The sequence below is a fragment of the Dipodomys ordii genome, unplaced genomic scaffold (genome assembly GCF_000151885.1).
Source record: "Dipodomys ordii isolate 6190 unplaced genomic scaffold, Dord_2.0 Scaffold103, whole genome shotgun sequence".
Lineage (NCBI taxonomy): Eukaryota > Metazoa > Chordata > Mammalia > Rodentia > Heteromyidae > Dipodomys > Dipodomys ordii.
This window is the reverse complement of record NW_012267319.1, coordinates 1,382,629-1,400,520: the sequence shown is the minus strand read 5'-3', so window position 1 is coordinate 1,400,520 and position 17,892 is coordinate 1,382,629. Positions and strand designations below refer to the sequence as shown.

At 49.9% G+C, this 17,892-nt stretch overlaps 1 protein-coding gene across 1 annotated transcript in view; it reads right to left on the bottom strand.

Moving 5' to 3' along the window:
• Bace2 (beta-site APP-cleaving enzyme 2) overlaps positions 1 to 15,581 on the bottom strand; it is a 33,653-nt gene extending 18,072 nt beyond the window's left edge. The window contains exons 1-4 of the mRNA XM_013027341.1: positions 15,534 to 15,581; positions 12,197 to 12,285; positions 3,608 to 3,824; positions 863 to 991 (exon numbers count right to left, since the gene is read on the bottom strand). Of these exons, the coding sequence (XP_012882795.1) occupies positions 863 to 991; positions 3,608 to 3,824; positions 12,197 to 12,285; positions 15,534 to 15,581 (483 nt within the window). The remainder of the gene's footprint in view (positions 1 to 862; positions 992 to 3,607; positions 3,825 to 12,196; positions 12,286 to 15,533) is intronic.
• Between the last annotated feature and the right edge of the window lie 2,311 nt (positions 15,582 to 17,892).

The following is a 17,892-nucleotide window of genomic DNA, read 5'->3' as shown; positions in this document are numbered from 1 at the left end:
AATTCCCTGTTCAGGTAACATGGGAGTGGGGGCAGTCTCCAGGGGTCACACAAGACTATGCCCTGTTCTACCCAATATCAAACTCCAGCTTCTTGCCATTGAAACTCCCTTGACAAATGCAATACAATAAGTAGCGATGCTGGCTCACCGTCCTTTAGCTCCTGGGGAGAGCAGAGGAGGGCAAAGTGATGGAAGAGCTTCCCTGGTCAAAGCATCACCTTGCAAGACTGGACCATGCAACAGACCCCAGGCTACTCTATCCCCTCAGAAAGGGACCAAAGCAAATGTGAGCAGGTGACAGTGGCCGAGGAAGAGGCTACTGAACCTGTACCTCATTCAGAGCCCAGGGTAGCCACGCTCAGCTGGGATGGGCACTTCCTGAGCCTGTCCCCTCCACCTGAGATGCTCACTGCAGGGTTTACGAGGGGAAGTTTAGGACACAGACAGAGGGCTCTGTTTCACGTGGTATGCGTGTGTACATTTGGGGGTGGGAGAGAAGAGGAAGAGGAAGGACAGACACGTACACCTGTCTCCCTTCAAGTATGTAGTCTGATAAACTAACCTCCACCTGTCTCTGTTCCCCCTGCTCCTCCCCGCCATGGAAAGCCTGCCACTTCCGAAGGACTGTAAAGATGATTGAGTGACATCTGGAAAAGCAACCAGAATCAGGTGCCTAGATGGCAGGATGGTTGGGAAAGGGGAAAAAACAATACCCCACGTGACCAGCCGTTTGGAAGGCTGTGTAACAAAGGTCATGACACGAGAGTACCCGGGCCTGACGATGCAGCTTTGAAAATGAAACAGAAGTCACCCCACCAAACTGATTTTGTTTTTCATCCCTTTAAGACGGAAAGATACCCACAAGACTACCTCCGTTGGTACCAGATCCGGCCACTGGCAATCCAACCCCGCACATCTGCATGGAGAAAACGTCGGGGATCTTCGCTTGGGCCACCAGGGAATCAAAGAAGGTTTCCAGCGAACTTGACGGCTGCAGCGGGGTGGAGAGGAGAGCTGCATGGAGACTCACGGGCAGATGGGACCAGCATTGAGGATGGGGCATTTTCTATTCAGTGTCTTCCGGGCTAAACAAACCCCGGCAGAAGTAGCCTCTGAAGGCCTCGCCCAGCCTTTCCTCATGGCACTGCTGTGTTTAGGGGCAGATCGCTGTCATGCTCCTCAGCATCTCAGTATAGTGGGAACCATGGAAGCGGATCTGGGTTCTGATCTCAGACAGCCACCCATCATGTGGAAGAGGGCCGACTGACCAGGGGACATGCGTGCCATCCTGGGTCACTGTGAGGCCAGGCTCTGTCAGCTGGACCCCAGCTGTTCGGGAAAGCACAGAACTGATGAGTTTTTAAGAGTCTGGATATTCCTCCAGGTGCCACTGGCACGTGCTTGTAATCTTCCTAGCTACTCAGCAGGCTGGGCAAGAAAGTTCGCGAGACTCTTATCTCCAATTAACTACCAAAAACTCTAGAAGTGGAGCTGTAGCTCACATTAGAGGGTGCTAGCCATGAGTGAAAAGGCTTAGGGAATAGCACCTAGACCTGAGTTCAAGCCCTGGGATTGGCGTGTGCGCGCGCGTGCGCACACACACACAGACACACAGACACACACACACAGACACAGTCACACAGACACAGACACACAGACACACATACAGAGACACAGACACAGACACACACACACACACAGAGACACACACAGACACAGACACACACACACACACACACAGTTACACAGACACAGACACACAGACACACACCTGCAAAGTAAAATGCCCCTTTGGTTTTCTGATGCAGTTTGGAAGGAAGCATCCAGGACCATCTGGGGCCACCCCATACTGAGGGCTCGGCCACCCTGGGTCTGAGACACAGCGTTTCTCCCCCCCCCCCCGCCCCAGGCAGACCCTTTCAGACTCAGCCCGCTGCCCACAGTCTGCCGGCTGGCTCCGGTGGGGAGCTCACGTGAAGTCAGCTGTTAGTCATGCAACTGCACAGATGAGAAGCACATGGTCATGTGGAGAGTCTGGCCAGCCTCCAGAACCCCCAACTAGCTCATTTTCACAGATGCTTCACACGTTACAACTCCAGATAAGCCAGGCTTGGTCGATCATCATCAGAAGAATGAGCCAGGCTTGGTCGATCATCATCAGAAGAATGAGCAATCCATCAACTTCAGCTTCTCCCATCGTTCCTGCCCAAACAGTCCCCCCACGCACGACATTTCACCCACAGGCACCAAGGAATGTAAGCTTCTTGCCCAGCTGTGAATGTCTTAAGCTCGCCCACGGTGCCCAGGACAAAGAAGCTCTTCACCGTGTCCCAGCAAAGGGGCCCTGTGTTCTCACTGGAACGCTCGAGTCCCCAGGGTGTGGCCTTCTCAGGTACGCCTGGTGAAAACTCTTTCTCCCTGAGAAGCGGGGAGGGGAGCTAACAGCCTGAGGTGACCATCTGCCACACAGGGTGGGCGAACAGCTCTTCCTCTGGGATCCTCCTGGACCAACAGGGTCATTGTCGCTACAGCTGCACTTTCTTCCATGCTGGGCTCGGACTCAAAGCAGAGGGCTGACCCAGGAAGCCAGGGAGAGGCCCCTCTGCTTTTATTAGGACCTGTCTCCTGGAACCGGTGCACCCATGGTCTAACCTGCCTGCTGTTCCGCCTGCAAATCCCCTGCCTGGACCATTCTTTGGCACACCAAGTACAAATATTCAGGGAACTCCAATCTTCCTTACCACACTTTGGAGGGTGAGCATGTTGCAGAGAGAGAGAGAGAGAGAGAGAGAGAGAGAGAGAGAGAGAGAGAGAGAGAGAGAGCGCCCCTACCACTTCTCCTCAGTTCAGTTCTGCTTGGCAGGCTACAGCCTACAGGCTACAGGACACTTGGTCAGGATCTGTGACAGGTGCCTCCTTGGAGGAGCCTGGGGTGGCCTGAGAATGGCTTGGTGTTCTTGGCCTGGGGAGGGCATCTCTGCTGCTGGTGGCCCAGCGTCTCTAGATGTCCTCTAGATGTCTTCATGGACACCTGACCCCTTCACGCAGGGTTTCCTCTGCACCCCACGTGAGTCCACACTCCCAGGCAGACTCCCAAATCAGCGCAACTTAGGTGCTGAATGAACACTTCTGGGCTACAGAACTAAAATGAACAAGACCAAGAAAACCAACCAAGTGAATGCCTCATTTTCTAGGAAGGTTCAAAGAATTGCACCAATTATCCTAAGTTGCAAAAAATGCCTAGAAATGTCTGTGAACGGAGATGTTTGTTGCTTGATTTGTGTTGAACCATGGGCTTGAGCGCAGGGCCTGGACACTGTCCCTGAGATTTTTGCTTGTGACTGGTGTTCTACCACTTGAGTCACACCTCCACTTCTGACTTTTTGGTGGTTAACTGGAGATAAGAGGCTCACAGACTTTCTTGCTGGGGCTGGCTTTGAACCCCAATCCTCAGATCACAGCCTCCTGCATAGCTAGGATTATAGGCATGAGCCAGTGGTGCCCAGCTTGTGGTCTGTTTTGACCACATAATTCTCAGCAGGCAGAGCAGCCTCTCACACGGGAGATTTTCATAGTCAGATCCCTTGATTTGATGAAGCCATCTTACCTTGGCCAGGGTGGCGTAGGCAAGCCCCAGGATTCCATTCCACTTAATCCCCGGCAAAAAGAAATTCTCAGACTCAAAAATAGTGGCAATGTTGACAAGAAAAGAACTGTTGAAGCCTTTGGGGATGGTGACCAGGTCCTCTCCCACCACACCTGTCCAGCTGCCTTGAGTGTACTTTACAGTGACGTCAAAACCCTTGGAGCGGTATGTGCTGGACCTGTGAATGCAGGGGAAACGTCCATCAATAATTCTGTGCACAAATTCACATTTTCTGTTTTCTTGCAGTGCTGGGGATCGAACCCGGGACCGTGTGCATGCTAAGCAAGGACTCTACCACTGAGCTACACGCCCAGAACCTAGAGCCTATGCTCTATAAACCATTAACATTGATACTGGTCACCACAGGGATACAGCTGCCCTAGCACCGTCTCTGTGAGCCAGTCTTATTGGCCAGCCGTGTCCATGCTGACATGGTGGCTCTGGTCCCTGGACTGGCAACAAGCTTTTAATGCCAGCGGATGGGATTATGCATATGGGCCCAGCCCAGTGGCTCACAGGCATCACTTAACCATATTAGTCTGTGAAGGACATGTCAGATCTGGGTAGTGCTGGTCCTCGGCCTTTACAAGGACCCTGGGCGATAGCTCTGACACAAGGAGAGCCCAGAACGAGGCCCCACCAGCTTGACTCGACTGCAACTGGGACTCACCGACACACAGATGACACCTGTGACGAGTAAAAAGCAAGTCCCTCCCCTCCCCCGAGCTCAGGTCCTTTCTCCTCTTCACAGCTCAGTTACTCAGCAGCTTGTAACTCTGAAGGTATGTTACTGACAATATCACAGACAAGGTCACAGACAAGGTCAGGCAATAAGCAGGCGGGTGAAGCCTGCCCTCTTCAGGTTTGCATGTGAATTCGTAACATTCCGGGCAGGGAGCCAGGTGCCAGTGTCTACTAGGGAGGCTGAAATCTGAGGACTGTGCCTAGCCAGCAGTCTGTGAGACTTTTTTTTTTGGGGGGGGGAGGTCGTGGGGCTTGAACTCTGCACTTGGGTGCTGTCTTTACGCTCTTCAGTTCAAGGCGAGCGCTCTACTGCTAAAGCCACAGTGCCACTTCTGGTTTTCTAGTGGTTTCTTGGAGATCAGAGTCTCATGGACTTTCCTGCCTGGGCTGGCTTTGAACCACGATCCTCAGATCTCAGCCTCCCGAGTAGCTAGGATTACAGGCGTGAGCCACCGGCGCCTGGCTTCTGTGAGACTCTTATACCCAATTAACCAGCAAAAAGCTGGAAGTGGAGCTGTGGCTCAAGTGACAGAAGACTAGCCTTTAGCAAAAAGAGCTAAGGGATGGTGCCCAGGCCCTGAATTCAAGTCCTAGTATGGGCACATGCACACATACACGCAATGATGACTGAGTTAGAACTACCCAGCGAATAAGGGTGGGTTAAGAGGTTGATCTCATAGGTAGTCATCTGCTTGAGACCTGAAAATCTCTGAGGAGAAACATCCTGGAAAAAAGAAAGTGTCAAGGTCCTGGGGTCTCCAACTGATCAGGTCATTCTTATACCTATGTGAGTTTGAAAACTTTGCTAGGCTACAGGATGGGACCCAAGAAACAATTATTGTCAGTGTCTGGATTTTCAAACCAGCCTCACCTAAGAAAATAATCAAATTCATAGGCCATGGTCAAATGATCAACTGGGTCTGAACTCATGGACTTGCATTTACATCGTTTTAATACTAAGTTTGTGTCACATTAACAGAAATTAGTAAGTCTCTGCAGGAATCTGGAACGAGTGCATTTGTGTTTGTGGTTGTGGAGGAAGTTATATCTGAGATGATTTGACTTTTTTCTTCTGTCCTTATTGTTGGCACAGTGCATAGCCTTTGGAAATGTCAACTGTCTTCAACTCATTAATTGTTCTTCTGAGAATCAGATCCTGAGGATGCATGCGGATAGAAGTTCAAGTACAAAAACAGTCATTACATCTTACTTGCAACCGCAAACCTTTGGAAACAACCTGAATGTCCAGTCAAAAGGAAGCCATTGAGCAAATTGTGGTAAAAGTCAAGATGACAGATTCAGTCTGCAGCAATGGGGTTTTACTAAAGCATTTTAAATAACAGGGGAAAAAACCGAGTCAGCAATTTGGACCTACAACAAAAAAACTACTCAACACTTACTGTAGTTACGTATTAGTAGTGGCTACCCTGATAGGAGTTCCTGACATCGATGTGTTCGACATCTAAGGTTGCCACACGCCACCCACCAGTGGCTCACGCCTGTAATCCTGCTACTCAGGAGGCTGGGAGCTGAGGGTTGCATTCAAAGCCAGCCTAGGCAGGAAAGTCTGTGAGACACTTATCTTCAATTAACCACTAAAAAGCCAGAAGCAGAGTTGTCAAGTGGTAGAAGCTCCAGTCTTGAAATAAAGCTCTGGGACAGTACCCAGGCCCTGAGTTCAAGCCCCAGTAGTGGCACGTGTGCGTACACACACAAATATGGTAGTCACATGTCGTGAACTCTTAGAATGCAATGGTGTAACAACAGAACTGAGCTGTTACTTGGTATTAATTAATTTAAATCGCTACCTGAGATCAGTAGCCTCCCTTGTCTAAGACAATGGGGAAGAAAACAATTGTAAGCTCCTCATCTCCAGATTTCTTTTACGAAACCTCAGATTAAAACTCCCAGAGAAGAATTCTAAGCAACTCTGTGGGTTGTTAGCTTATACCTTCCAGAACTTTAACAAAATCCTTCATCTTCATTTTCTAACATTCTGTATCTTGGCCGTCGATGCTTTGATCCTCTACTTCCCTGCACATTAATTAGATATACGGAGAGAGACACCGGATGGCTTCTCATTTGCAATGTCCATTCCAAGAGCTCAGAAACAGCCATCAACCAGGGATGCAGGGGTCCAGGAAAGAAAGCCTGCTTAGCAACAGCAATACAAACACTTTGAATCAAATTCACAAAATGTTCTTCCTCTAATGAGAGAGTTCTGGGGCTGAAATGTGAAATCATGGAAGAGGAAGAGGGTTGCAGGAAAGCCTACCAAAGGAGAGAAGGAAAGGGCAGATTAAAGGCGTCTGTCCTTGGGTGAGAACGTGGCAGGGTTCAGAATCTGCCTGACCAGGTAATCGGTGATCCCTCTCACTCTTCTGTGGCTCTAGAAGTCACCAGAACTGAATGGGCAGGGTCCTTGAGACCCAGCCTGGTGCTTCATTAATGTCCTCAGCAAGGGCAAATACTCAAGGCCCCAAACCAGCCAGGCCCCTTCTGCACAGGTCCACAAGGACCAGGCTTGGGACACTGACCATTTGAACAATGGACAAGATCCTTCACCAGTACATGAAAGACATTTGCTAAGTATCCAGCCTGATCTCCTTAAAAAGTCACCAGGCTCGGGGTGCAGGTGGCTCACCCCTGCAATCCTAGCTACTCCAGAGCCTGAGATCTGAGGATCAAGGTTTGCAGACAGCAGGGGCAGACAAATCTGCAAGACACTTATCTCCAATGAACTAGCAAAACAGAAACAAAAACCTGAAGGGAAGGTGTGGGTCAAGTGGTAGAGCACCAGCCTTGAGTGGAAAGTTATGCCAGAGTGCAAGGCCCCAAGTTCAAGAATGCCAGGTAAGACTTCAGCTTCCTAATTCCACTTACAAGGTTCACCCCAGGTGGATTACAGGAATGGCATTTTAACTATAAGCTTAGTTTTCCAAATAACAGAGTCAAAGGACTCATAGAACCTATCTATGTTTTAAGACAAGCTAAATGATCGGAGGTAATTTTTTGGCTACAAAATCACAAAACCTACTTCTCTTAAGTGCATGCAACAGACACAGAAACAGCCAAGTTCACTGAAGAGCAAACATCTTATTCCTATGAGTCATTAAAGGATATTAAAGCAACTTTTCCAGGATACACTAAGTATTAAAGTAAAACACTGCACCTAAAGGGCAGCTGTGACCAGTCTGTTACCACTTAAAGGAGAAGATAGACAGATACAGGTTGCTAGCTTTACTACAGCTATCCACCTAGAATGCTTACTGCTTACTGGTTTTTAATTCCTTTATAAAATCCTATTAGCTATACATATAGGAAACAGTTTACTTTAAAGGGTGGTGGTTTTCACTAATATCTTTTTTTTTACATTATGTTTTTATTATCTTTCTCTCCCCAGCCCTTCTTCTTCTTATAGTTAAAAGAATAACTTGATGTGTTCTGGTTCTGATCCTCTTCTGGTCTTGATCATGAATACAGATCAACTGAATTTTCTGTCCTTTTTTTTTTTTTCAGGTAGGTTCAACTAGCTACCCTGAGCAGAAATAGCTCCAAAAGACAGACCATTGCCCTCTGCACCCCTTTTAACATGAAAAGGGGTCAATGTCATTTAGGAGGGAAATAAAGTAGGCTAGATAAACAAGGAAAACAGGGAAACTATGTATATGTATATATACAGATATATATACAGATATATCTGTATATATACATATAAACAAATATCAAAAGAGCCAGACTCTGAAGTAAATTTAAAGAAAAACAACAACAATATAAACTAGGAAGTAAAGTGAAAGACAGATAAGCTCTTCTTGCTCAAGACTTCCTTTCTAATGTTTAGTTAAGCGAGTAGGAGATATGGGAAGGGCTACTTGACTCTGCCTTCTTTGAAATGGTAAATATCTGAGAATTATTCCTCAATGGGTAGACAGAATGAACAGACAGCTAGGGCAACAGGAAGCCCCGGATATTACACCTGAGTTTTGGGTCAGCCTCAGCCATCTCTCCCACTGGATGTGACCCGGGTATGGGTTCAGCCCAGAAAGCATAAAGGTTACAGATAAGAACCTCCCTTTTGAGTCTTTAACTTTTAGTTCCTGGATGGGAAGCAGGATGTTTCTCTCTCATTTCCATTTCTCCATCCCTGAACCCTGTAATACTAAAACAAATCGTTGTCAAAACTTTCCCCAAAAATGCAACCAGTCCCCCCCTCCCCCTTTGTCTAGTAACTGGCTGGGACATTGACCCCAGTGAAAAGATGGCTCTAATGGAGCCCAGCTCCAGAAAGACTCAGCGTGGCCCGGTGTGTCCTCCTGTTACTCAAGGAGATCCTGTCAAAGAACCCGAGCTAAATCTCCAATTACTGTGCAATGCGTCAGGAAGCACTACACCTGAATATCCAAATATCAAGCCTGCAGACTTCAATCAGAGCCTGGTGGGCCAACCAGAAAGCTTATTATAACTGAGAGAGATCAGAGGCCCAAGCAGATAGCAAGGCATCACAGGACAGGAAGCCACATCTCACAAAAGGTAACTTTTGTCAAAAATTGAGAGGCAAGAGAACATTCTCAGCTTCTGTCAAATTCAGTGGTTCAGATTATACCCTAGTAGATGCTCAAGTCATCTGAAGGTATCTGATACAATTTACATCGAGAGCAAGCATTTACATCTTTGCGATAATAATTCAATGTTGACTATAAGCCCAGATGAGATGGGAGGGTGGTAAAATATGAGAGAGAGAGAGAGAGAGAGAGAGAGGTTTCTTTACATTTCAGTAATGGTGCTAGGTGCCTGAGTCTCACAACTGTAATCCTAGCTATTCAGGAGTCTGAGATCCCAGGATCATGTTCAAAACCAGCCTGGATCAGGAAAATCCCTGAGACTTTTAAGTGGTAGAGCACGAGACCCTGAGTTCAAGCCCTGGTGTTGACATGTGCGCGTGTGCGTGTGCACACACATACACACACACACACACACACACTACTCCCCCCACCCCCAAACACACGTTCAGTAGTGCTGGCCTAGCAGGAAGTAGCAGCTAGGTAAAGCTGACCAGAGGGAGGAGGGGCTTTCCTTTGTCACGTGTGTGGTGTGTGGCTGCCATTTCTCTTTTTGCTCACAAGGAGAAATGGAGAGGCATCCTGAGAACATAGAAAACCGATAGGGACATCTAAATTCTCTTGGGGAATTAGGGGAGGAGCAGGCTTAGCTGTCTGGGACTCTGTCTCTCCCTGAGATTTTCACCAATCCGGAAGAACACATGCCACAGAAGGGAACCCTCCTGAATGGACAAAGGGAACCTACCGCCAAACGCACACCTGGCTTGGGGGCACAAAACTCACACGAGTGAGCCCCAAACCAACACATCCTGCCAGTGCCCCCTGGAGACTGTAAAGTCACCAATGCAGCGTCAAAAGTGCCAAGTGTGCCTGAAGGTCACCTTCCTGTCCTGGCTCTGGCTTCAGTTTCCGGGTCTGTATCTTCTGCCCACAGATGTGTGATAAGAAAGGAAATGACTGCCAGGCTAGAGGGCAGGGTGGGGGATGTGAACTTGCTCTCTTCTTCCCCAAGTCCTGAGCACTCAGGGTGCACCCTGCAGTCCCTGGGGAAACTGAGGACACGTGCAGGGCAGACCAGAACATAGGTGGAAACACTGCCCATCTGGGACTGCCCTGCCCTGGTATTAGGGTCCTTGGTGAGGAAGGCTCTCTAACTGGAAGGGGGTGGGTGGGATTGCAGTCGTATGGAGGTGTTTGGGGGCTTTTGATAGGGAAGCACCGGGCACCTTAGAAGGTGCAGAAACTAAGACCTGTTCCCTCCTGCGCTCTCCCCGAAGTCCCGCTGAGCATCCGGGCGTCTGCTGGAGCCTCTCCTCCTTCCTCACATGGCTCAGTACTCTCTATACAGGCTCAGCAGACACGGGGCATTCGCCTGTGTGTGACTGTGTGTTCTTCCCCTTTTGAACTTTACCAGGATTCTTTATCAGTTTGGAAATCCCATTGTCACGCTGCCCTGGGCGTCCAGGTCTAACTTACCAGTGGGCCTGCTGGGTGACCTGTCTGTGGCTAAGTGCACACAGCTGCAGCCCCGCACGCCTTCAGTCTCAGGTGTGAAGAGGCGCACACACGCGGCCTTCCTGTTCTTCCTGAGGACCGAAATACTTGGGACCCAAAGCATTTCAGATTTGGGACTTTTTTGGGGGGAGGGAGGAGGAGGATACTTGCAAATATGTAATGAGCTACGCTAGGGCGGGGAGCCAAGCCTAAGCTTGAAGTTCGTTTTCGTATCACATGCCTGGTCCATACAGCTGGGGGGTAATTTTATGAAACAGGTATGGCACACCTGCATTTTGACTGGGACTCACCCCGAGAGGCTTGCAACATTATAGCGGGGTGGAGACATGAACAGTTTTAGGTTGTGGGGGACTCCTGATTTCCACACGGGGATGTTCTCTGTGTATTTCCTTGGGACATTTGGAATGAACTATTAGGTGAGGTATGATAACTGATTTCATTTCAAAGACATCGGTACAGAACAGGCTGGCGGTGACCAGGGACTGCTTCCTCCCCCATCTCCCCAGGCCTGGTGGAGCGGACTGGCCTCAAGCTTATGGACTGGCCAGCCAGAGCCGGAACAGGACGTGGGGGCTCCAGGAGGGCCGAGGATATATTTGCCCCACCAGCTTCCACAGGGAAGGGTGTACGCACAAGAGGAACCGGCCCCTTTTGCAAACACACAGAGCAATGCCACCTACTTCTGTACACACCTTTGTGGTTAGAGCAGTGAATTCTGGGTGCTTAATGAATGTGCTTTGTCCCAAAGCAATCAGTGGGCGGTGTCACATCCGGGAATATCAACAATGAAACTTATCAGCACACGCAGTGGAGTGAGAGCCTGTTCCTTGAGGAGAGCCAGCCCCATTGCTCTGGGGCTCCTCCTGCCCCATCGAGCAGGAATGGCTGGGCACACAGGGGACCAGTCCTCCCACCAGAAGGGAGCCCCACATGCAGTGTGGGTTTCCTGTATAACTTTTGTTTCCCACACCGCAAGTCACCAGATTTTATTAAATTGCCTGGCATCTTCAAAGCCGCCCAGTGCCTCTTGCCTCTCCTTTTCCCTCCAGCAAAAGCTGGCCTTTGCTCCCTAGAACAAAAACACTGTGGCTAAGGAAGGTGAGAGGAGGAAGAGATGAAGGATTTATAACAGGAGAGTCTGATATGGCAGTTCTCACGCTACAGACAGGTCACGACCCTCAAAGCAAACACCGGCTGAGCTTCCATTGTAGTTTCATCAAAATAGATGGGAAATCAAAAGGTGCGCAGTTTTAGAGTGGCTTTGGGTTCGCCGGGAGGGTGACCCTGAGTCTTGGGGCTCTTCCAGAGCTGGATGCGGCCATGTGGCCTGTGGGACCTCTCTACACCCCACTGAATCTTGTGCTAGCTCCAGACTTCTCCCCGGCTCTGTCCCTTTGCACCACCCACCCCCAGGAGCCAGAAGGAACCCCCATGTCAGACCATGACTTGTCTCCAAGGAAAACCATCCCCAGAGAGGCCTCCGTGAGTGACACCCATCCTCTCCTGAGCCTCGAGGCTTCCTATACACAGATCCCCTGGAGTGGAAATCAGGCATGTTTTATGTACATACACACTCACACACACTCACACTTTCCTATACATACATACCCAGCCCCCTCAGAGCCAGACTGTCTTTTGGCTGCTTTTTTTTTCTAGAATGTTCTAAACTATGCTAGTCCACATGGTACCCTCAAACCCAGCCAAGCCAGCTACATACAGGTCCATCACTTACCTCTCTGAGTCAAAGTAGGAGTCTATGTAGGAGTGGGGAGCGCCCGCCACGGCGAAGTTACTGCTTCCGGTGTCAACCAGAATCTGTAGCTTTTAAAGTTTCAGAAGAAAAAAAAAAAGAAAACAAACAGAAAGCCTCAGTTATTTGAACAAGGCAATAACTGCCAAAAACACTCATTTGGCAAAAGCCTTCTACTGATTTAGTTAGTGGGAAAGGCTGTTGTAAGATCTGACCTTCTCCTTAGCCCCTCCTCTCCAGACAGACGCAGTTGCGTGAAGTAACGGAGGTTTCCTTTCCCAGCTGCTGGCACAGGCAAACCAACCAAGGCCCTTCCTGTCACATCTGGGCTTTTGCTGGGGTGAAACCCTCCCTGGAGCACATTCTCACCTTCCATTCTTCCTGGAAAACCAGACCCGTGTGGCCTTCCTTGCTCAGGATCCTACCTAGCCTCCTTCTGGAAACTGGGGACCCCTAGGGTCCCCTCAGAGCACCTGACATCTGTCCTCGGATCATCGACCTAAGCTTTATGGAAGTAGATGCTTTGTCTGTTTGAAAACACAAGATCTTGTCTAGGACTGTGGCACATCTGTAATCTCAGCATTCAGGAGGTGGAGGTGGGAAGATGGCAAACGCAAAGCCAGCCTGGGCTACACAGCACAACCTTGTTTCAAAAAACCCCCAGGAAAAGCTGCAGGTTCTTGAACATGATTTGGATAGGGTATATTCTCAACTCAAGACATGGAAGCTTCTAGAATCTTTGAAAGGTCCCCATCCATGCCCCCCCCCTCTGACATCCATTACTAGATGGCTTCACGGGTTTATGAACTTTGAATACATGGAAGCAAGTGGTTCTGGTCTGTTCCTCCTGTTTGTTTGACTTCTTTTGCTCAGCTGGTGTTGAGATTCTGACACACGGTGTGCATCTGCCCATTCTCTCTTACCACTGAGTAGTATTCCTTTACATAAGAATCTCACCGTCTTTCCTGTCTGGGCTGGCTTTGAGCCACATCCTCAGTGCTCAGTTTTCTGAGTAGCTAGGGTTACAGGTGTGGGCCACCGGCACCTGCTTGTAGATGCCTTGTTTGTGGGTGGTGGTAGTCATGGGGCTTGAACTCTGGGCCTGGGCACTGTCCCTCAGCTCTTCAGCTCAAGACTAGTGTTCTACCACTTGAGCCACAGCGCTTTCCTGAGTGGTTTATTGGAGATAAGAGTCTCACGATTTTTCCTGCCCAGGCTGGCTCTGAACCTCGATCCTCAGATCTCAGCCTCCTGAGTAGCTAGGATGACAGGCGTGAGCCACCAGCACCCCGCTGCTTTTTTAGTTTTCTTAGAAACAACAAAAAAGCCATTGCTGAGCAGATGCACGCGTCACCTTTGACAGCCATGCACCAGTAGTCCATTGGCTCCATGAAATTTGGTGATATTAAACTCTTTTGTTTTAAGATTATTATCATTTTAGCCATCCCAGTGGGTATGGGATGGTATCTGAGTAGTCTGCACGTGTAGGTCCTTGGTGACTCATGACACCCAGCAGATGCCCTGTGTGGGGATTGGTGGTGTGTCTTCCCTGTTAACAGCGTGGACTGGTGGCATATCGTCCCTGTGAGCAAGCATCCACGGGGACAGAGTGGGTACCAGTCACTTAGTCCCAGCTTCTGCTTCTAGCCAGGTACGGGAAACCACTCAGGGAACAGGCATATCCTTAGAGATAAACATAGAATAGGAAGATACATCCCAGAACCTTGAAAACCAAGTCTAAGAGGTTATAGGCAAAGAGCCTGGCCCTGATGGCCCATACCTATAATCCTACCTATTCAGGAGGCTGAGATCTGAAGACTGAGGTTCGAAGCCAACCCAGAGGGATAAATCCAAGGGATTTTTATCTCCAATTAACCAGCTGGAAATGGAAATGTAGCTCAAATGGTCACTTTGTGTATAAAAGCTCAGGGGCAGCACCCAGGCACTGAGTTCAAGCCCTAGTACAACCATGAAAATGAACAAATAAATGAAAAAGAAAGGGAACTTGAAGAACAGGAAGTGTTTTCATGCGGCTTATTCACTGGTACTTGGGGCTCTTGCCAACGATCTCAGTTTGGTTACGTCTGGTGCTTTCAGTTCTTCTTTTGAGTTAGTAGCAGAGTTTGACTTGGCTTTCCCCTCTTCCTTCAGGCTTTGAGGTCCTCACTTTCCTCCTTCAGCTCCGATGCCCCATATTCTTCACACAGCTGGCTGCTTCTGTCTCCCCAACCCACTAGAGCCCCCAGGGTGCAGCCTGGAGTTGCTTCTATTCTGCCCACATTCTGGGTGGAGGGACTGGACCTTCCCCTGGCCAAGGCCCTCAGACTTTCAGCCATCACCTAGCCTGACTCACCCCCAGACCTGGCTCTTCCTGACCCACACCTCCATCCAGGTGTATCTCAGCCCTGGCATCAAGTCCAAGCCCTGTTTTTCTGACCGAGATGTTACTTAGAAAGGGGGTCTTTATAGAATTAATCAAGTTAAGATGAGCGTGGCTGGAGACCTAATATGGGGAACAAAGCACAGAGTGGGACAGCAGGTAGGCCCAGAGAGATGCAGCTGTGAGATGACAAGGCAGATAACAAGGTAGAAGAGGCGAGGTCGGCTCTCCTGCATCACAGGTGGCACCGATCTCAGCCCTCTGCCCTCCAGAGTTGGAAGAGAATAAACGTCTGTCATCGCAAGCGGCCCAGGAACCAAATCTACCGTGCCTGGTCTGAGCTGGGTAGGCCTGAGCTCCACTCCCTACATCTGCCCTGCCACTGGCGCCCCCCATCTCATCTTGGCACCAGACAGAAAGCGAAGGACCAGGAAGACAAAGAAAATGAGTCATTCGGGGTTATTTCGGGGAACTTTAGAACTTCAAGAATGTCTGTCTTCATAGGCACAGGACACTAGTCGCTCTCAAAACAAGGCGCGGTGCACACCCGCTGGAAACATTCTTCCTCGGTCATTAAAAGCCACAGATAACACAAAGTGACAGACGGATTCTTCTTGTGCCCTTGTCGGTCTCGGAAGCCGGTCGTCTCACAGGCGTTTCCTGGGTCTCCCTAGCAGCTATGCGCCCACCAGCCAAGACACCCATATGCAATGCCAGCCTGCACTGGCGCCCAGCTCTTCCCCCGGGCACTGCCAGACATCCCAGCATTCCAAACCACGCTGAGAATCCTGCACCGCCAGGACTGGCAAAGCAGCAACAGGACTATTGTCCCAAGCACAATGGCCCCAGCCACCGGCGACTTTCTCAGCAGATGTTTGCCCTCCCTTCTTGGGTCTGGAATTCTTTATGAACACCCTCATCTTTGAGTCTGTCCCTCACACTCTGTTGCTCCTCTGCGACTCCACAGGCCCCACAAACGCAGGGCATGTCGGATCCAACAGTCTGTGCTATTTGTCACCGACCACATCTTGTCACTGCGCAGACTTTTGCAGGGCTCTGCAGGCTGGCCATCCCAGGTGATTGTTCTAGTTAAGAATTGCAGAGAGACCATCCCAAAGAAACAAACAGCCTATGGTCAGCAAGGCCAGGCCAGGCCATGACAAGTGTCTGAGTAGTAGACAGATGCCCACAGCACTCCTGTGCTAGAAACAGACACTCATCATGCCCAGCTCTTGAGGCTACTGTCTACCCCGCGAGAGGGATCCGAGCCACAGAGGAAAGAAATTCCCCCATGCCCAACATGTCACAAGCTGTGCTGGAGCCTCAGGCTGTAGACTGTTCTTGGACCCCTCACCCCTGCCTGTGACCCGCTGCTCCTCCACCAGGGTGTTCCCTAATACGTCCCGCCCCTTTGGGTGCAACTTCCAGTGCAGGCATGCAAATAAATGGGCACAAACCCACATACCTATGTGCACTCTCCTACCCCTGCCACCCAGCGTCCTGTGTCCTCTCTGATTTCAGGAGTAAGCCTGGGCAGGCCCAGAGTGCCTGCATGTCAGGAAGCTCTCTGTAGCCCAAATAAATGATGGCTGGGGGATGAAATCCTGCTCCTCACCGCCAGGAAGCCAGACTCCAGGGTGCCCGGCACCGCCTGGTACCCCCCTCTTGTCCAACGGGATTAAAAGAACAGGGCCGGAAGGTGCATTCCTTTGGACCAGAAAGCCACCCTCACCAGAGGCTGTGCATGCTGGCAGCATAACCTGGGATTTCCAAGCCCCCAGAGGGTGAGAAATAAGCAGGATTCTGTTGTTTAGGAGCCACCTGCTCTGGGTATTTTGTTGTGGCAGCTGCAGTACACTAAGACATGCTCCCTCAAGCCAATGTCCCTTCACGCAGTTCCAGACAGGAACAAGCCCCAGACTGGCCTGAAGGGAAGAACCCCCAGCCTCGAAGGCAGAGGGAGGCGGAAGAGCCACAGGCCTGTGCCTGCCTGGCCCCAGACCCCGTCTATCCCCGTCCCCGTCCCTCCCCATCTCCAGCTGATGCACGGTGCAATAACCCTACGGAGAGCCATTTCCTAATTGGCACAATACGGTAGAAGGTGGTGATTCATCTCGTTAGTGATTAGCCTGAGATTTCTAGATATCACTGTCTTGTTTCCAGCAGGTTAATAGATAGGGAAAAGCAGCAGATAATTTAAATAATGGCTCATTTAACACAATGATCGCTAATTGCATTAGCAGCCATCTGCTGGATTCTGCCAACAGCCTGGCCCACTTCCACCGCCCTTCCCGCCGCCTTGGCCGTGTGGCTCTACAGCCAGGGATAGCGTGTGATTGACTGACTCTTCCAGTGCTCCCGGTCTGGAGATGAATCTCATCGACTCAGACGCATCTTGTTGAAGAAAACCAAAATAATTGCCACGCGTCCTTTCTCCAAGATCTAAAATTAAGGCTGTTTTTCTTTCTTATCAAGGAAGAAGGAGGAAAAAAAAAGAGATCACTTTCAAAGAACACCACTTAACCCAAACAGATGTCCCTCAGAAGTTGGCTAATAGGAAGCAGGCTGTCTGACTGATTCTGTCTGTGAGCATGCACAGGGGACACAGGCATGTCGGTACAGCAGCTGTTGGGGGTTGCGTGAGGGATGTGTGGACCCCCAGCTGCTCTGGGAACATGGTCATAGTTCCCCAGCCAGTGCCCGGCACCTGCAGGTGAGGCTGGAATGGACAGAGGGAGATCCAGGGCATGGGAAGGAGGTGCCTGCTTCAAGGCCCTCAGCGGCCTCTCAGAGCCCAAACCAGAATCTTCTGGACACAGAGCTGTTGCTGTCTGCTCACTGGTGGCGGGGAATCAATGGAAAGAAGGGTGCCTCATGGCAGTGGGGCTTTCTGTCGTTGTCTTTTGTGTAACAGTCCTTGGGTCTTGAACTCAGGGCCTGGGCACTGTCCCTGAGCTTTTATGCTCAAAGCTAGTGTTACATTTGAGTTACATTTGAGTTACATCTCTACTTCTGGAGTTTTGGTGGTGAATTGGAGATAAGAATTTCATGGACTGTTTTTTTTTTTTTTTATCAGTCATGGAGCTTGAACTTGGGGCCTGGGTGCTGTTCCTGAGCTCTTCTGCTCAAGGATAGTGCTCTACTACTTTAAGCCATAGCACCATTTCCTGTTTTCTGGTTGGTTAATTGGAGATAAGAGTCTCTCAGACTTTCCTGTCCAGGCTAGAATTACAGGCGTGAGCCACTGGTGCCTGGCCCTCACTGAGTTTTGAAACATTTTTCCTGGCTGTGAGGAGGG